Source organism: Fukomys damarensis, unplaced genomic scaffold (assembly GCF_012274545.1).
Source record: "Fukomys damarensis isolate Sample0158 unplaced genomic scaffold, DMR_v1.0_HiC HiC_scaffold_4, whole genome shotgun sequence".
Lineage (NCBI taxonomy): Eukaryota > Metazoa > Chordata > Mammalia > Rodentia > Bathyergidae > Fukomys > Fukomys damarensis.
Genome location: NW_022900916.1, coordinates 5,385,859 through 5,406,465, shown reverse-complemented (window position 1 = coordinate 5,406,465; position 20,607 = coordinate 5,385,859). Strand labels below are relative to the sequence as shown.

Here is a 20,607-nt window from a genome sequence, read left to right as displayed (position 1 = left end):
CTCAGAGCCTTCTCGCCTGCTCTGCCAGCCGGGCCGTGTTTCTCCTCACTTGGCTCTGGCAGGACATTCCCCCCAGGACCGAGGCACGGCAGACAGAAGCAGGGGAGAGGGGCGCTATCGGGGGCGCTGTGTGCAGAGGCCGCCCGGCCGCACTTCTGCCTCTCAGGGTCAGTTCCCAAGGTGTCGTCCCCGGGAGAAAGGGGACAAGGTTCATGGTGGTTGCAGATGAGGGGTCCGCACAGCAGCAGTGGGAAGCCGCGGTCCCGCATCTGCCTTTGGAGCTGACAAGTTCAGATGGTATCAGTGATGTCATTTTTAACACCTGACGGATGACAAGCACAAACTTTGCTTTTGTTTACGTTTTTAAAGATTTAATCCTTCTAGTACCTCCTTTCCAGTTCTCTGGTGAACTTGTGATTTCTTTCTTCTGAACTACTCTGCTCTCTGTTAAACTAACTTGTCTTCTCCACAGCGATTCTCTTGGAATATTACCGTGAAGTCTTCATTGCACACTGTGAATACTTTCTGCAACATTTTCTGAATACTCTTTTCTTGTTTCAGAACTTTGTTTGGCAATCAATTCTATGTTAGGTCTTGATAGAAGGGAAAATAGTCACTTTGCAATGATTTTTAAAATTCTTCTCTACTTTTGGAGCCACCCACCTCGGTCATAATAATTGCTCAATAAAATATGTGTTGCTGTTGCTGTCTAGAATATTACACTGCTGTCATTATTGTCAGAATCATATCATTGTTTTTCTCTCTTCTTAATACTAACTGGCAGGCAGCAGGTTAAGGCCACTCCGCCTCCTCTTGTCCTTCTGTCAGATTCCAAGATTCCTCTGCTTTTCCCTTTAGTGTGAGCTTTGAGAATCAGTTCTCTGCAGCTCTGTTGAAACAGAACAAACAAAAACAGCCTGTGGTATTTCAGTCAGGATGATGGCTCCCTATTGGGTTGGCTTGGCGAGGCCTGACCAAAAAGGGTATGAAATTTCAAGCGGTAGTGACTGTTAGCAGATACGCAATGCACATCACACAGCACTTATTTTAAATGAGAGGAAACATTTTTTTTAAGCAACTGGTATAGAGCCCTGGGATTTTATGCCGATAGACCCTTCCTCGGGAGGCGAGCAGCGGTCGCCAGGGGGCGCAGCACCGCTCACCTGGATCCCTGTGTTTCCTATCACGTGAAGTTTGGGAGGCCCTAGGAGGCCCAGCAGCCGCCCGCCCCGGTCAGGTGGAACCGCGTTGTTCAGGATGCAGCCGCGCAGCCTGGCCCTGGGAAGGGCAGGAGCGAGGGCTGGACTCAAGCCGAGGGGTTTATGCAGTTTGCAGCAGTGGATGCCACGCATGTAAACTCTGATCCCTTGGTGTATGCATGTGTGGCAAATCATTTCATTTCTTCTAATGGTGCCAGTGCTGGGACGAATTGAAAAAAGCAAAACTCAAGACAGGTCCTTCGCTGACAGTTTGGAGCCAGGAGCTTAGAACCCCGCTAGCTGCAGGGCGTGGCGCCCGCTGTGACGCTCACCCCACTTCTGCCCACGCTGCAGCAGACTCTTGGGTGGAGCCCACCTGTTCGTCCTAATAATTTGCTGGCTATTTTACCGAGTTTCTTGGTTTATGGCTGTCTGCCGGGTGGGCTCGGCTGCTTGTGAGCAAGGTTGTGTCAGTGCATATTATACAGTCTTTGAGAATTACCGTGTCAAGTCTTGGAGAACTGCAGTCTGGAAAACCAAAAACTGAGGAGTCTTCAATTCAAAAACAACAACAAAAAGCTTTGCTAGTTTGCTTTTATTGAATCTGTCTTTTGTGAATTTTCCCTTTTTAGTGTGTTGCACAGTTTTCCATGTCGCTCCGTGTCTGTAGCTCTGAAGGTCGTGGCTTGCAGTCTTTCCCCTCTTGCAGTCCCTTGTCCCTTTGCTGCTGTGTGTGTACGACTTACCTCTGTCCATTCGAGCAGATTTGTCTCGTATTTAGCCTGCTGCTCTTCCTCGTGTGGCCCTATGTATATGTTTTACTTTCTGAACTCTATTATTTCTTCCATTATGTTTAAAATATACTCTGTCAACCCAAGATTTACCAAGCACTGTTGAAACGTTAAAAATTCTCTAAGGGAGTGAATTTCAGTGTTCATTTGTGTTTATCCTTTAATTTCTTGGCAGGCTGTTTCGTCATATGCACAGGATAAAGATCTGTGCTCTCTTTTCTCCTTTAGATAACTCGTTGTACATCAGTAGCTATTGAATAGCCATGTCCTTTCCTACCTATTTATCTTTTACTTTTACGATATAATACGTTCGGCTTGGGGATTTGTTTTCTTCTTGATTTGCATTCATTCCAGGCTGTGATGTGTACTGTAGGATTTTGATCTCCAATAATTTCAGCTCTGCTTCCCCAGCTTTCTTTGTCAAATGTCCCTGGCTATTTTTGCAAGCTGTTTTTCCCACATGAAGATTGAGGTCATTTATTGTAGTAGTCTGGCTTATGTTTGAGCCCGAGAGTGGAGAATCTTACTCATTTATGTTGTTTTGATTCTGAGAGACGCCGATGTATGCACGGTGGCCACCTGATACTACCATTAAACATGCTTCTAGCACCGTGTGTTTCTCCTTCTCATCTCTCTCTATTTCTGTTCAGACAGCAGGCTCTTTTGTCCCTACAAAGAACACATAGATGTCAACAGTTGTAGGTTTTATTAATTTGAAATACATTCATGAGATTCATAAATAGGCATAAAAGTGTATTTGTGTCATTTTCCTGGACATAATAAAGCTCATGCTCCATGATAAATTCACCTCAGTTTAACCACCATTTTTGCTCTCTGCAGTTTAGTTAGTGTTAATATAGATTATACTATTTTTTAGGCCTTTTCCACCTTTTAAACAATCCTATGGAAAAAATTAAAACGACTGCCTGTTTTCTTGCCTCAGGTCTTTTTGAAGGTTGACTTCAGAGAAAATGTGTTTCACATTTACTGTTTCTTCAAGCTACTCTTAAAAGTCTATTGGCAGCAAAGAATCCAGGGAGGTTCTTAGAATTTCCCTGTAATCAGAGCAGCAGCACTGTTGTAATAATCCATGCTATAATAATGTGGTAGATTAAATTCATAAGTCATTTTAATGTGCAAATGTTATTGGCTAATACAATATTATTAATGAACCGAGCTAACCTATTGAAATGAAGGACTTCTATGCATATGTTAGTCATGACACACAATTTTATTCCTATGGCCCCAAGTTCAAAGAGAGTTTGCTTGAATTTTTAACTATTTTTATGATATTATTTAGTCTTTATTTTAGAAAGGCTTTTGATGTTTTTCATTTAAACTCTTAATCTCATCCGTAAATCTTGTCTGCTGTGTCACAATAACTAGTCATCTAGCCTTTGCTGAAAATCTCCCAAACCCTGTTAGGTGCCCATACACCCATGGTCCCAGTTTCTTGAGAGGCTGAGGCAGGAGGATTAGAAATTGCAGAATAGTATAGGAAACTTAGTGAGACTCTCCCTCAAGATAAAATTCTAAAAGAACCTGGGGACTCAGCTCAGTGGTAGACCCCAGGCCCAGCATGTGGAAAGCCCTGTGCTCAGTCCCCGGTACTGTACGTGCACGTGGGCGCGGGCACGCGCGCGCGCGCGCACACACACACACACACACACACACACACACACACACACATATTCATTCACAGGCACACAAGCCTCATCCCGCTTTGTTTTCGAAGGTTGCTTTAACTGCTAACAAGTGTTCCTGTTACTGAACTGAAGGCTGATATAAAAATGCCCATCTTTTTGCACAGTGTCCCAGCAGGAAGTTTGCTCTACCTTCCCTTTATGATCAGTGCTACGTCAGAAATCATCCAGGCGGGAGCTCGGGGGAGCTCAGTCTCCTGTTGTCCCCCCGCTGGACCTGGTGATCCCTGCAGAGGCTGGCACCTTCCCTCACATGCATGGCTCCGAATAAGTGTGGTATGCGGGGTGCTCCAGGACCCCCCTGGGAAAGGCCTCCTCTTGTCCTGTGCCCTGGAGCTCCTCTCTGGCTTCCCACAGCACAGAGCAGTGACATCCTCTCTGTGGTCTTACTTTCATTTTGTTCTTGGTCATTTACACTCAGGTTTCCTTGGCTTCCTCCAGGGATTGTTTTCCTTACTGTTCTCAAATAATTGCCTAGTGAATTCCATTTTTTCCTTTTCCTTTTTGGAAAGTGTTCTTTCTTTCCTTCCTCGGAGGCCTGGCACTGTACCGCTGGGCTTTGCCCATAGCCCTCTTTCCTGACACACAGCAGAAGTGCTGAGCCCTGCGTTACTCACCTGCCACGACCACCCTCGTCTTCCCCATGCTGTGCCACACTGTCTGATGCACTCACAGTGACGTTTCTAAATGGCCCTGAGTAGCTTTCTTTCATATAATTCTCACAAAGGGCTTTTTCCATAGCAAGATGAGACTGCTGTCACCATTCTGCAGGTTAAAAATATGCCCTGTTTTAAATGATAGTAATTAGCAACTTCCGACCGGGTGGCGAATAAGCTGTGGAACTTCAAGCAGGTTGTCTAGCATTTCTGTGCCTTGACTTCTTTTTGTACAGAAGGAGAAACGAGTTAGGGTAACTCCTGCGGTTCTCCCGCCAAAGTTCCTGACACCTGAATGTCCTGTTAAGGACAAGGAGGTGAAGGTTGCAATGAGCTTTGAGAGAAAATGCTATTTTACATTTTGTGAAGAGGAGACTTTTTCCAAAACAATTTATTATGTATCTCTGAGGATTTACGGTCTGATGCTTGGGTGAGACCCATATGGATAGCACAATGGTAATTGCAGTGACACACATCAATGTGTCTGGCATTTCGTTTAGCTACTTTCTAGTGTGGCCAAGACAGCTAAAATAGACTTATTTAGCAAAAAATGCTCTCAGCAGAGCACAGTGATATTATTTATAGCTCTGGCGCTGTGGCTTTGATCTCTGGACTTGTTCATCCATTACGTTGTGTCCCTGTGTCCCTAGATCTTTTCTCCCACTTCCTCTCCCTCTTCCCTCCCCCTCCCTACTCCTGTTTCTCGATGTCCATTTGATCTTTATTTTTTTCACCCAAAGGACAGTCTGCTAAATTAAATAAGCCAGACACAGAATGGAAAATAGCATATGAGCTCACTTATCCGTGGGACCCGAAAAGGAGAGAGACATTTGTGAATGTCGCACAGAGAGTAGTTTATAAACACAGCTTCCAAAATCTCTTGTGCCTTTTCTTGAGGCTTCTTCGAAAGTTTGAAGAGAGTGTGAGCTGATGACCCACACTGGAAGGCGTAGTTCTCTTCTGTCCAAAAGTTCACTGCAGTGGAATAAATAGATCTCGATAAGAACAGGCGCACCGAGAACTTCTCATGGGTGACGGTCGTTGGGTGAGGTGAAGCAGAGGGCTGGCTCTTCATGCACATGTGGCTGGCGTGCGCGCCTTTCCCTTGTGATTTACTACAAGGGAAAACACACGCTTGAAGAATATGTTCCTGTGCCGAGAGACTTCGTTATGCTTTGTGATGAGCTCCAGCTGAAGACTCAGCGCTCCGCAAATTGGCTGCAGAGTGAATTTATGTTGTCAGCTCGCGCACTCTGCTAGCCTGGGTCACCACATGGCTTCCCTCTATGCCGTGCGCATATCATACGCTCTGCCACAGGACGAGCATCTGCTGTGACACAGCCGCCCCCGGGGTCAGTCCCTGGCCCCAGCGTACGCCGAGATCTGAGGACGCAGGGGAGTTTTATACAAATGGCATAGTGATTGCGCGCCGCCGTGCACCTCTTCCTGAATACACTTTACACCCTCTCCAGATCCCTTACAAGGCCTAAATCAAGTGTCCTGTTGTCTAAACCGTGTCCTCTTGCGTGGCTCAGGGGATAATAACAAGGAAAGGGGGTCAGTACGTCTATTGCACTGCTGCAAATTTTCCTCAGGTGTCTCCAGTCTGGTGGTGGAATGCACAGCTACAAACCCCAGGCGAAGGCAGCCAGCTGTGCTTAGAAGAAAGCCAGTCAGGAGCAATTAGGGGTTCTCCACCCATTTAGTGTAAAGCTCTGTGTCTAGGGCTAGAGAGGACCTTTGTGCAGGGAGACGCTTCTTGCTGTGTTATAGCCAGAGGTCAGAGTTCGGAGCCACTCAGCTATTTCTGTGTGGCCACCGAACCCTACGCTATATCTAGTGTGAACTGAGAGGCTCTGGGTGTGTAAGGGTGCACATCAGCGTGTGAACACTTAATTCACAGGAAAATAATAAAATAATATGAAATCGCTCCTGGTAACTCACACTGGATGGATGTTGAAATTATAACGTTTTTCTATATAGGTTAAAGGACAGTGTTACTATCTTCTGGCTTCTTCTGTTTGTACTTTCTTAATGTGGCTGTTTGTGTGTGTGTGTGTTTGTGTGTGTGTGTGAGTGTATGTAGAAAAATATAGGTATATATTGAGACAGGGTCTCTCCATGTAGTTTGAGCTGTCTTGAACTCACTGTGGAGCCCAGGCCAGCCTCAAACTCAGTAACATCTGCCTGCCTCAGCCTCCCTTGCTAGGTTTCCAGGTGTGCACCACCACTCCCAGGCTTCCTGTGGCTGTTTGAAACCTGCGACTGCATCAGTGACTAGTGTTGTAGTGCATCAGTGTTATAGTTCTCCCTGTCTACACCGGTCAAACGCGGTTCAGAAAACTTAGATTAACAGCCTCCATGTTTAAGTAAGATCTAATTAAGTTGATACACACTGCTCTTTCATTAGAAATGCGTGTAAGTGTTGTCCATTTTGTTCTTTGTGCCTGGGTCAGCAAACACCTGCTCCTGGTCACTTCTCGGTTGGTCTCAGCTCCTCTGTACTTCATGGTCTCCTGGGAACCTGCAGATCCTCCTGAGAAACTGTTTTTGCTTTTTTACTTAACATCGATTTCTTCCTTCTTCGAGCACATTTTGCATTGATAAAGTATATCCAAAAGCTAACACTTACTTCAATCCCATTTTAAGATAATCTGGAATGGCATCATGAGTTTCTTAGATTAAAAGTGCTTTGAGCAAGGGAAAGCCAAACACGGGCTTTTCCTCTGCTCTCGGGCACGATCATCTTCCTTACACAGCTGACCGTCATTCACAAGGTCCCCTTCGCGTGCGGTCACTTTATTATTCCAGTTTCCCGGTGCCCACCCTGGTAGACACTACCTGTACCACTAAGCATGGGCTTGTCCTGCATGAATGTGTGCTTTTGGCTAATTCAGTTCTTAAGGCTGTGCGTTAGAGAAAGCAGAGCTGTGCCACTTCACTTAAAAGCATGTAGGAAAGGTACTGGTGGATTTTTGCATCTCCGATCCCTCCCTTTGTCCTTTTTAATCTCTCGTGTCTCCCTTTTCCTCTCTCAAACGTATTCAGGACGACGCCCGCCAACTCTTTGTGCTCGCGGGAGCCGCCGAGGAAGGGTTTATGACTGCAGAGCTCGCTGGCGTCATACAGAGGTTGTGGAAAGACGACGGCGTGCAAGCCTGCTTTAACAGATCCCGGGAGTACCAGCTGAATGACTCTGCAGCCTAGTAAGTCCCACAGCCCCAAAACGAAGCTCTCACAAACACTTGCTGGCAAGTCGAATTGCTGCAGAGTTGGCTGACACGGTCTTGTTCTTATACGACTCAGGGTCTTCAGGGTGACAGCATTCACAAACTGTCTCTGTCTTCTGCGTGTACTTCTGGATGGCAATGCTCTTATGTCCCGTGTGTTCCTTCTTGTGGGAACTCTAACTGAAACATGCAGAATAGGAGTGTTTCTAGTATATTTCCAAGAGAGCAACGGACCTCCAAGAAGTGCTTTGTAACTATGAGTGTATCCCTCATTTACTTGGAGCTAGCCAAATGGAAGGGTGACTGATTTCGGTTCTGTTCATCATGCTAGTGGTGCTTTGTTCTGTGACAGATGCCTAAAGCCTTTTGAAGGAGTCAGTGGAGATCCCAAGATACTTTCCAAGTAAAATAGCTTTACTCTTGAAAATTGTGAGTGGAATGTCCCATGACATTAGACACTGCTTACAGATAATTAAATGCGGGTCTTTGGAAGAGAAACCTGCCCCGATTTTTCAGATGGTAACCCCAGAAAGTTTGTAAAATAAGTTGGGATAAATCCCAACCAGTGTTTTGCTCGGTGACCCACACAGAGCAATAATAACTTTTTAAAAAGCAACATTATTTTCATAATTTGGCATGCAAACTAAAGAATGTCAGACATTACATGTGTAGCATTAAATGTTCTTTAAAATGCGTACTGTGTGGGCTGGGGATGTAGCTCAGTGGCTCTGTTGCCTGCCTCGCAAGCACAAGGTCCTGAGTTTGATCCCCAGTATAAAAAAAAAATGTGTACTGTGCACTTTTAATACTTTCCCGCATTTTTCTGTTTTGTGGGCAGAGCTGTTGACCTACAGGAAAAAAAGTGGGATTTGCTAGATCATGACAGGTATTGGTAGATGCATTCATTTTCCACAGTGAAAGACGAAGAAGTGGGGTGTGGACCAAACTACCTTATCACATCACTGGCTGTGTGATATGCGCTGTGGGTTGTGTGACTTACTCTGAGTAAACAGATAGTGCACATCATCGTATCACCAACAGCCATATTTTCCCTCTATCTACACCTTAACATTTTATACGTAAGATTTATATTATTGTGTATAACATTTTTATGAGTCTGTCTTATTGGTGTCATCCCTTCTGCAAGGAAATACTCCTTAACCGAGAGTAGGTCCTCACTTTATTCTTCTGGGTACTCATAAATACAAAGCACTTCTTATTTGAGGTTATTTAATTTATATTTGTGTTGTGACTTTGTAATATTTTCTGTCCCTGCCACTGCACTTAGCTTCAGTGATGTCTGGTTTGGACCAGCAGTGAATCGCTGTCATTGTCATTACTCAAGGTGATCTCGCTTAACAATACATGAAGTAGCCAGAGTTCACACAGGCTAGAACAATTACTCAGAGGAAGAGCGTAACTCATGAGCTGTGTTGCTGGTTTTCCGGCAGCAGCACCTGCAGAAATATGTGAGCGGAGTCTCAGTTACAGTGAGAGGATTGCTCCCAGCCAAGCACAGCCTAGAGCTGCCTCATGATAAGGGGCAGCACCTGGGGACGGAGGACTGGCGTCTCCTCCTCCTGTGGGGACGCGGCCAGGTCCAGGACCACCCTCCCGTGCACACCGTGGGACCTGCACAGGGAGCAGCGCGCTGCTCTCCCACTCTTCCCTGTCTGCTCCTGCTCACCCGAAGGCGCAGTGATGCAGCCATTTTTTAAGAATGAAAAGTCGTAGCAACCTCGGTTCAGTGTGGTGGAGGCACCTCGCTTTCTGAGCTTTCTCCTGGAGGTGTCAGGGTTCTGCCTAATGCTCACTCGGATATCGAATTGCCAACTTAGAGCATCAGTTCGCTACCATTTAAAATACGGCAGTTTTCACAATTCCACATTTCTGTCTTACTGAAATATAAATGTGAATTATGTTTAGAGACTGTTAGAATATAGCAATTTTAATAAGATGTATCTGTGAGTAATCAGAACGTATTTGAAAGAATATTTGACTTTTAAAAACACAGTAAAATCTTGCTATGGTTTGTTTTGTTAAATCAGTATTTTTTGCAGTTATGTGTGGGGTTAAAAGGACAGATAAAATACTAGTGGGGGGGTTATCTCTGATGTGATTTTTTTTAAAACATCAGTAAAAACAATAAAGGTGGAACATACCTGTAAAACACTCATATCCCCCAGAGTGCAACATCTGAAACACTTCTGGCTCCAAACCTTTTGGATAAGGGATGCAGAACCCATGAGAGTCACCCACCCACACACCTGTACCTGTCTCCACGACTCTGTCACTAATTCAGTGTTTGCGGAGCCAACGGCGAGGAGCTGGGGTGTGCAGTGGTGTCAGGAGTGCTGTTCCCATGTACAGGGGACCTCGGTTCAGTCCACAGCACCGCCGTGACAATAGCAGTGATGCCATGACAATAACACAACACCACGATGGTAACAGTAACGCACACCTTTGGTTCGCGAGACCCTGTTCTAAGTGGCGGAGTAGCATGTTCAGAGGAAGATTCCGGCCTTATGCCTGGTAGCTGGTGCTGCCCAGGACATAAGTTTACTCTCTGAGCTGTCTGTCGCTCTGTGACTCCGGCTCACCAGACTCAGCAGTGCTGTTCCCAACACTCAGCAGAGCACAGGCTTGGCCAGGGTCTTGTGCCAGGCAGGGCCCGCCTGTTAGGGGCTTCCCCTGTGCTGGTCAAGCAGTGCCTGAGCCTGTCTCCTCGCTGCCTGACCGCCTCTGGTGGGGGCCAGTCCCGTTGCCTCGCCCATGCCTTTTATCCTTTCATCCTGTCACCCCCACCCAGTTCCTCAGCAATTCCCCCGCACTCCAGCTCTCTCTGAATTACATCTCTCCTGCCATTTAGCCTGGCACACAATAATTTACTTTCTTTCACTGCCTACGTTTTTAAGTCCCAGCATACTTGGTGGAATTGGCGGAGAGCATTCGGTGGGTGGCCGATGTCCCGGGAAATGAACATGGGTAGTGATTTAGAGCTCGGCAACATACAGGGCACCAGAAGCCCAGGACTGAGCAAAAACCTCCATTCGAACTTGGCCTGTAGTTTCCTCACTACTTTCTCCAAAGTGAAGACGTAAAATCTTCATCCGAAGAGTAAACTGGAGCACAGTCATCATTTTACATCAAAAAAAAGTGGGAGGAGGATTTTTAAGGAACAAACACATGGAGTTCTGGGTATTTTTTTAAAGCACTTACTCTCTTCCCCTTGAATTTCTGTACCTAGAAAAAGTACACACAAAAAATACTAAGAGGGCTGAGGATGCAGCTCAGTGGAACCGTGGCCGTGCCTGCCTGGCAAGTCCAAGGTCTTGAGTTCGATCCCCAGTACCAAAACAAAACAATACTAAGAGTTGTGCAGCTGGAGAAGTCTAAACATTTTCATTTCTGTAGGAATTATGTAAGACCTAGTCTTAACTTAGTGGTTTGGTATCATTTCACAGAAAACTTAAAACTCCCAGCGTTTCCCAGTATTGCGTGCATTTGCATATGTTTTAGGCTTTGTGTTGGAGACCCTGCATTGGCCATGTCCACCCTCAACGGGACACACTGTTGTTTGTCTTCCAGCTATTTGAACGACCTGGACAGAATAGCACAGCCAAACTACATTCCAACTCAGCAAGATGTTCTCAGAACCAGAGTGAAAACGACTGGGATTGTTGAAACCCATTTTACTTTCAAAGACCTTCATTTTAAGTGAGTAGCTTCAAAGTATAAAATCCAGAAATTTAGAAAGAAAACGCTATTACTTGAGAATTAGAGGGACGACTATACAAGTTGACAACACTTTCCTAGTTGGAAATTACACTTAGAAAATCTTTTCTCCAATGATAGAACACATGAATTTATGAGCAAAAGTGGGCAAGAAGACACATACTTTGAATGTTTTTATTTAGGGAAAAATAGCCAGCCAAGCAAATGCTGTGTTTGTTTGTTTGTTTTGTTTTGGTGGATGGAGTGATGCTTGAACCCAAGAGGGTTCTACTGCTAAGCCACATTTCCACTTCTTTATAATTTCATTGTGAGACAGGGGTATGCAAATAAGAACCTTTAGAATTACTCATGAAAATGCTTATCCACAGCAAAGTGACATCAGCACTCGCTCTTCCGAGCGTACTATTAGCTTCCAGAGGTGGCAACAGAGCAGCGCGGCGCGCGACAGAGGGGTCTTGGAATCCCTACGGTCCACGCCCCGTATCTTAAAATGAACCCTGCTCAGGGAAGGCCAGCGGAATATTACTTTCAAATTTGCAGAATTGCATTTCCCTTTTCCCATAAGCAACGCATTTCAGCGTACGGGGAGACGCTAGGGCGGACGTCAGCCCCTTCCGCCTCCGCCCCTCGCGTCCCTCCTCCTGGCCCGCTCCCCCAGCCCAGGTCACCACGGTGCCTCTGCTTTTCTTTCTTTCCATCCACCTCCCTCCAGCGGAGATGGTAACAACAATGGTGACAATAAAGCCCCGAGGAAGGATCACTCCTGTAAATATGTAAATACGCGTGGTGAGTAACATCACGGGATTTCCCACTGAGTCGAAACTTCTTTTTGTAGAAATCACAATGTGTGGCTACTTGATTCTCAAAATATACTGATTTAAAATTAGGGATAGTTCTTTTTATCCTTCTTGATATTATCTCTTTCCATATTTTGAAGCTAACTAAAGGGGTTGGCAGAAGTCTTGTTTGTTTGTTTGTTTGTTTTTTAAAATCAGCTGCAGCTTTCCCCTTGTTCCTGTTCACTGGGAACAGCCCTCCTCAATGAGTGCCTGGCTGAGCCAGAGCCCTGGGGAGCGGGGCCCACTCAGCACCAGAGAGAAAAGAACGAACACAAGGGGATTAAATGCGCTGCTCACTTCTGGATTTTTTTTTGTTTCTATTTTTTTGCTCAGCAGGTAGGAGTTGCTTTTTGTGCTTTTAACCCAACACGGCCGAGGTGCTTTGGAGGAGGGTTAGGCTGTAGCTGGGTATAACTGTAGTTGGGGCTGTCTACACCTGCTGGGCCTTACAGGTAGCTTGACTTGAGTTCAACAGAGTCTACTTGTTGCTACAGAAAATTGGATTAAAAAGATACTTAAGATCTACTTTATTCTTTATGAAAATTTTCATAATTTTTATATTCCTTATTTTTAAGGTTGCCTTTTAATAATTAACTATGAGGGGTGAGATTGTCATTTGTTATTGACTCATGATCTATTTTGTCCAATTATGATTAGTGGAGATCTTTATTGTTTTTGTAGAATTTGACTTTCTGTGACTGTACACATCCGCTTACTGTTCATCCTGCCTTACTTCTGTGGCAGCAGAAAAAACGAAATTAGAAAAGCAACTACGAATTGTTAAATCATTCTGTCAAAGATGAATTTATTTGTATTTGGATTGCAAAGAAAGTATATCCCATGTTATTGGAATTATTTTATCATTTTAGTTTGTCTTAAAATAGTACTATTCAAGATAATTATTCTAAATTAGGCTTTTGTGTGAAATATCAGTTAAGACTTGGTTCAGGTAACCCCCGTGTTCTGCAAAAGAGTAACTCTAACAAAGTAGAATCTCCAGAAGCACCCTAATTAGTAGCTCCTAACCAGAGATTTAAAAATTACCAGTTCACTTCCTAAAGAGCTCTCACTATTACACATCGAAAGCTCTCTTAGAATTACACAACTGTGTTTCTTATTGTTCCTGAGAATATTTTAGTTCTAATACTTTTGTTATACCATTTGGCAGTGAGTTATCAGTGATTTACATAACTTGAATTTTCCAGAGGAAAAAAGTTCAAATTCCGTTTGCCATGGTCTCCCCTGCAAAAAACAAAACATTGCCCTGGTTTCTTAAATGAAGATACAGATCACAGTCCGTTCATCTGGATGTGCTAACTTTCTGCTTTAATGCATGTATGGCTTTTATATGTGCTGTTACTTTATTTTCTTCATTTTTATAAACTCTCAGTGCACCAGTATTTTTGCTGTTGGTGTTCACTTATTGAAATGCTTATCTTCTTTCAGTGGGCTTACAGTTCTAGAATATTCAGTGACCGTGCAATACAGCTGCTCTGGGGACTGTTGCCATAGTTATTTTCAAGACAGTTCACTGTTACAATAAGATAGAAAATGCAGTTTTTTAAGCCTATTGCTGCTTGGGGTCTGTTTTGAGAGGGTTGTGTTTACCTTGTTTTAAAGAACAAGTTCTAAAGAATGCTTAACTTGTTCAGCCCAGGTGGTGGCTTATTTGTGGATAGTATGGTCTGAAAAGCAAGAGCCTGGATGCATTTGGCAAGGAGGGAGTCCCGCCCCTGTAGAGTGGCTGGACAGACTCCCTTCTGATCTTAACACAGACGGACACTACTATATTCTTTCCCATCATCAGATGCTGAAAGATAACCGAGTTGTTGCCTATTTAAAACAGACGTTGTCAAGGTGACGGACTATGCAGGGTGGCCAGGGCAGTGCCAGATGTTGACTGAGTTATTAGTACCAGAAGCGATCTAACTGCGACTTCCCCTCAGTGGTGGGAAGAGGCCCTGGAAACATTCACCGCCAGGCACCCGTCTCACTGCACAGGTAGATGTGGATGGCAGACCAGCCCTGGGGTCCACCGAGACCCTCCTGGGAAGTCCTTCCTTTTACTCTCCTGAGACTGCTGAGGAAGGTGCAGTCTCACCGGATACATTTAGTCCCTGTTCATTTGCTGGCTTAAGAGATAAACACGGGGTTGTCCACATCTTCAGAGAAGCTTTGTCTCATTGAATCTGTGCTCCGTTGCCCATCGTTGCCACAAATGGTCCCACTGTGCCTTCTCTGTAGAGACATGTGCAGAATAATTCTGCTCAGGACACACCAGGGTGTCCTCCTTTGGTAGATTGTTGTGCATTTTATGTTGGAAATCTTTGATTTTAACTGCTGAGTGAAATAGATTTCATCTGTTCTGTACCCAGTACGAAGAAATCCAAAATGTGGTGACAAGGCATTTGTTATCATTTAAGAATTCCTATTCTTGGAGTCCTTGTGGACGGGCATTGATGGCTAGGGTCTCTGTGACCTGCTTTAGTGAGGGAATAGACAGTGTTGTAAGGGGTGACGAATACAAAGTGTCTCTTCTGTTACAGGGCAGATTTCTGTCCCTTTCCTAGCAGTGTGAGTGTGTGGTGCAGTGTCCTGCCTACGAGTTCGGTGTCCGTGCCCGGTGAGCAGGGTGTGCTGGTGCTCACCCTGGGTGGCGGTGGTGTCAGGCACAGCCCCCGGGTTGAGCCAGTGCACCTAGGACATCCTGCATTCCCTTCCCCACCTCATACAGGATCCATGGGACTAGGCTCATCCCCTGATTGAGGATGGTCAGAAATCTCATCTTTTCCTTTTGAAGAGCATACTGTGTATTTCTTTTTTTTCAACTAGAAGCCCAGGTTTTGAAGAATAGTGTATTTAATAATTTTAAAATTTTAATTATATATGTATGGGACAATGAGTATCTCCTCCCCTCCATGTCTCTTAGACAAGCTCTTCCTAACTCACTAAATCTCCCAGGCTGGACTTAAACTTTCGGTCCTCTTGCCTCAGCCTCCCTCATCTTCAGGATCCGTAACTGTGCCGGGCATCATCTCATGGGTAAATGGATTCTCAGAAACACCATCTCCCTGCCAGTACAATCAGCATCTCCCCCCCTGCTAGTTCTGATTCACCTAAAATTGGAAAACTGTGGGTGTAGACTAAAGGCTCTTGGTGTCTGACCATAAATGAATGGCCCTCATTCACTCATAGTTAGATTTAGAAAATAAATAAGTTGAAAACTATCTGTATACAAAATATGCGATTTTCAGTTATGCTGATGCCTCAGTTCACAAACGTAATCCTTCACACAATTCTGGGTGCAAACTGAATTGGTCGGGAACCAAGTCCAATCTCCCCGTAAGGTCCACGTTAGACCTCATTCTACTGACTTTGATTGGATTTGTGGCCAGTTCAGTTGGTCAGTAAATACTCACGAAGTACTTGGTGTGTGTGCAGTGCTGGAGACACAGAGATCAGAGAAGGACCGGGCTTCATCTTTGCATGGAGAGAAAATACGCAGTTAATGTTTTGGAGATAATTGCTATAGAGCACAGTGGAATTTACTGGAAAATATGCACCCACGCATGCACGATAAGAGAATGTAGGTCTTCTAGCTGCGTGACAAGGTACCCCACCATGTGTGGGAACAAGGACAAACCTCTTCTCCCACCAGTGTGCTCCCTGGTGTCAGGCGGGGACCACTAGGGGCGCTGTGTAGCCGCTTCCTGCCCCTGCCCAGCACCATGGCTGTTGGCCACCCACAGCACGCTTGACCCCTCTGTGTGTGTGTGTGTGTGTGTGTGTGTGTGTGTGTGTGTTCCTTGTGTGAAGGTGTCCTTTTTGCTCGTGGCTTCATTCCTCAGTTTACCTTCCCACCCTCATTTTACTGTAAGCAGCAGGAACAGGGCTGCTCCCTTTCATACTTGGCTTTAAAGTTTCTCCAGCTAAATGTGCTCAAGTTCACGGCTTACAACTCAGAGCACAGTTCAGCCCGTTGTGGCCTCTGTGTGGCATAAATTATCTCTCCTGCATTGAATGGTAGTGTGTTTCCTTTGCAAACCTCAATAAAAGCATATTCAACATCCAAATACCTACATTCTATACGAGACTTATCAAAGAGTTATCCTTTTTTTTAAAAAAACTTCTTTTTATTGTGGCACTAGGCAGTGAATCCAGGGCCTCCACGCTGATCTACACCTCTAGCCTTTTTTAACAAAATAAAGTTTTATTTTGAGACAGGGTCTCACTAAGTTGATCCATCTGGGCTTGAATCCGCTATTCTCCTGTCTCCACCTCTCAGAGTGCTGGGATTGCAGGATGCATTTCGAGGTAGAACCACATCCCAAAGATACCTTCCCAGTGGCACCTAGAGACCGGAGTGATGAAGTAAGATGGTAACCTGGTCTAGCCAGTTTGGTGACTGGGGTGACCGTGGCAAGAGACAAGTTGGGGTGTTGGGGACGGTTGTTGTTTGTGTTGGGTGCACAGGGGATGGGTGATATCTTAGGACACAGAGAAGTTACCCAGGATAAGTTCTGTTTGGTCAGGTTGTTTTCAGATTGCGTCCCTAGGCAGTTTTACAAATGGTTACCAACATTGTCTTTTGTTCTGCTCTTCTTTGAGTTCTCTTACTGCTGTTTCCCTCTTGTCCATTTTGTATCCTGTCCTTCTTTGTATCTTAGCCATTTTGATTTACTATGTGGAAGAATCATTTGGTTCTATACCGTCCTTTAATACCAGTTTCCAGCTAAAGAAAAATGAAGGCGGCTCAAAAGATGATAAAAATAAAAATACAAGTTGATGTACTGTGGTATGGTTTATAGGCCAATACTGGTCTGTAGGGAAAACACTTTTTGCTTGGGAGTTAAATGGGGACTTTAATTAGTGCACTGTCTAGATAAATGAAGCCTTTAAAAATGTACCAGTTCTCCTAGTGTTTCCATTATATAAGTGGTTATTTCTAGGTTGCATAATGTAGCATGTGCAAATTTAAACTTTTCCTAACTTAATAAACTCTTGCCAGTAGAAGGAGGAAGAGGCCACCGTTGCTGTTTTGTTTCACGGTGTTACTACCCGTCCCACTAAGGCCAGTGGTTCACTCCTATGTAAAAGATTTTGTTTCTCACTTTGAACTTCAGTGATATTCAGTAGGGCCACTGTTTATTTCACGATCCGGCCCTCATTTTCCATTGCTGTGCTTGCCCCTCCTCATACAGACAGAGCCCTTCGCCCTCTTTGCCTCTTCTCCCTGCGATGTTCTTCCTTCACATGGACGTCTCGGCTGCTGCGTCTGAGAGCGCATTCTGCTGTGGGACGCAGGGAGCACCAGTGTCCCACGACTGTCCCCTCAAATGCGTCCTTTGATCTCGGCATTCCCAGTTGCCGCCTGGAACTTCACAGCGCTCACAGGCAGTGTAGCCATTCGTATTTGCTGCAGCGCTCTAGGAGTGCTCGGATGCTGATGAGTGCCCTTATTTTGGAGGAAGGTGTTTGTTTGTTTCAGAGAAACCCACCCTAGGGTCAAAAATTATAAAAACCAGCAAAGCTCCGCACTTGGAGAAAGCCAGGCTGTGACTGTTTTCCTCCCACCTGGAGTTCTCTTGTCCTTTTTCCCCATCCTGTCTCCCCGGCTGTCTGGGGCTTGTTTGCCTGCCCTCTCTGAGGTCCTTGGAGCAGTGGAACACGCTGTGTGTACTCAGCTCCTGCTTTCTCCTCTTACAGGATGTTTGACGTGGGCGGTCAGAGGTCAGAGCGGAAGAAGTGGATCCACTGCTTCGAGGGCGTGACCGCCATCATCTTCTGTGTGGCCCTGAGTGACTATGACCTGGTTCTGGCTGAAGACGAAGAAATGGCAAGTAGAACCAATCCGAAGGGCGGGTGTGGAACACCATGAGCTGGAGAGGTTGCCAGGAACTTTTCTGAGAAAAATTCTTGAGAAATTCGTGCCTCTGCCTGAAATGTTTGAAAGTTCACGCTTTCCTGCAGCCTTTCTGTTTGCATAAGAGAGAGAAAGTGGGCTGAAGAAGCACTGGGCCATCCTGGGGAAAAGGAAAAGATCAAGAGTCGGTCTCAGCCCACTGCTGCGTGGCCACCATGCGTATGAATTGTCCGCCATCCACAGACCGAGTGAAAAGAAAGCTTGGTGTGTGGTAGCGCGGGGACTCGTGGTCTGCACTCCATCCCTGCCGGTTTAGTCGTCTTCTGTACGTGTTGGGCTGTGCCACTGGAGGCTCACTTTCACGTGCCTCTCCATGTGCCGTGAAGTATTTCCTGGAAAAATATTTTTTAATAGAAATAGAAAAAAAAAAGAAATGTTGGTTTTGTGTTTTTGACAGGGGTGTATACTCCTGCGCTGCTGTTCACACAGGGCAAGAGCACACACCTTCCTCCCGTGCTCCGCGAGGAGACAGTTCATTGCCCTTTCTTTGGGAACACAGGTCCTGAGAGGACAGGGAACAGAAATGCAAAGCAGTCCCTCTCTCTCTCTCTCTCTCCCTCCCTCCCTCCCTCTAGTGTTGGGCTAATTTGATTTCAGGCTCTTCGGTTTCATGTATTAATCCTTAAAACCTCCACACCACCTCCCTGACCACTGTAACAATAACCTTTCGTTTCCAATGCCTGCACTTGGGCACCCCCCCACTTCGTAACTTCCTGTGGCTGGAAACTCCCAGGCACAGGAGGTGACAGGTAGGGGACCCTGAGTACAGTCTGCCTCACCCGTGAGGAGCCCCTCGTCTCACCTCGGGGCAGAACTGTGCTTGTTCCCCAGGGGCAGAAACACCCTTTGAGGGATGGCTGCTGTCTTTCAGCCGACCATCCTCTGCTGTCTTGCCACATTTGTTCTTTTTAAAGTAATCCTGCAATTTCCTGGCTCTCGGTGAAAATCCAATGTTGTCTTCCATTATAGAATCGAATGCATGAAAGCATGAAACTGTTCGACAGCATATGCAACAACAAATGGTTCACGGATACATCTATTATACTTTTTCTAAACAAGAAGGATCTCTTCGAAGAAAAGATCAAAAAGAGCCCTCTCACCATTTGCTATCCAGAATATGCAGGTATGTGACTTCCTTTGAATGGCTGACCCGGTCAGGTGTTTCTGAGCACAGCTTCCCCTTGGGCAGTTGGGCAAGACTGCTGTTGTTGGTTGGACTCTCCTGACTGAATTCTTACATTCTTAATTGATTCTTAATTCTTGGTGTAATTCTTACACCTTTGGGGAACGCTTGTCCACCTGCCTTTGAACGCAAATCATTTGTTCAGCTGTGGATGAGTTTGTGGAAAGTTAGCCCATCCATTTCACGGAGAGGCTGCCGATAATCTCAGAGACAGCTCCAGCCTTCATAAAGTTAAAAGTACTGACTTGTTCACCAGTCAGCAGATCCCACCCTGGTGAGATGTGCCACACGATCAACAAGATTGCCCACTCGCTGTCCAGTCTCAAAGAAATGCAGAGGTAATGAGAAACGGGAAGCAATCACAGGGCTTAAATGTCACTGCTGTGGAAGATGGCTGGAGAGAGGGAAGTAGACTTGCAGTGCAGTCCCGGCTCTTTCAGGATGAGCTCCTCAGTGTTGACCAGGGTGGTTAATTTATCTGGACCTGTGTGCCCTACCAGGAAGATCTCCGGAGACCTGGCCCGCAGCCCCGGGTCCAGTCCTATGCGGTTGTGCAGAGAGGCACTGGGCTGCTTCTCCAAGTGACTGCTGGGGACTGAGCTCTTGCCACACATACACACACACACACACACATGCATGCACACGCACGCCTGACTCCCAGGAAGCTGTTCCCTCATGAGGGCGGAGTAACTCACTTGCCGTGTTGCATGCATTGATCTCCTGAGTAAGATTTCCCTCCAGCAATGAGACTTGTGTTTCTTAAACATGAGACCACAGCCGCACTGCCCTGAACTGAGTCCTTGCTCGCTGACCACCTCTCTACTCTGGCACGGTGCTTCTCCTGTGCTGGGAGTTACCTTCCGTCTGACATGGTTTAACAGACTGGCTCACTTAAGAGCACCTGCTGCCTTTTTGAAAATCCCAGAATCTGTAGTCTTGCTACTCAGAGGCATTTTTAGCACTTATTAGGAATAAAACCATGTATAATTCAGTTTCCAAATTGGAGTTCTCTGGAATTGAGACGACTCTGTTTCCCTTACCTTGAATCTTTCATATTCTTTGTGCCAGTTTTTCTAAGGAAGTGGGCATTTTGTACCGATTCGTAACACTGATGGCTCCAGACCAATCCAGAGCTAGTGCAGCCCGTGGGGACCGCAGAGCAAGCAGGAATGTTCTTGGTAGCCCTTGTCTCGCTGCGCACAGTGTGTTCCAGAATCTTTGCCATGAGAGTGTTACGTAATACTGCGTGACCCCGGTGTTAAGATATAATTTAAAATCCACACTGCACGGCCTTTGTGATGATTCGCTGCTTCCTGCTTCTGCCTCAGCTCTGACTCCCTGCAGAACC

General features: G+C 45.7%; 1 protein-coding gene across 1 annotated transcript in view; it reads left to right on the top strand.

The window, feature by feature from the left end:
• Gnai1 (G protein subunit alpha i1) overlaps positions 1 to 20,607 on the top strand; it is a 51,735-nt gene that overhangs the window by 27,290 nt on the left and 3,838 nt on the right. Inside the window, exons 6-9 of the mRNA XM_033755890.1 lie at positions 7,398 to 7,555; positions 11,168 to 11,296; positions 17,860 to 17,989; positions 19,046 to 19,199. Of these exons, the coding sequence (XP_033611781.1) occupies positions 7,398 to 7,555; positions 11,168 to 11,296; positions 17,860 to 17,989; positions 19,046 to 19,199 (571 nt within the window). The remainder of the gene's footprint in view (positions 1 to 7,397; positions 7,556 to 11,167; positions 11,297 to 17,859; positions 17,990 to 19,045; positions 19,200 to 20,607) is intronic.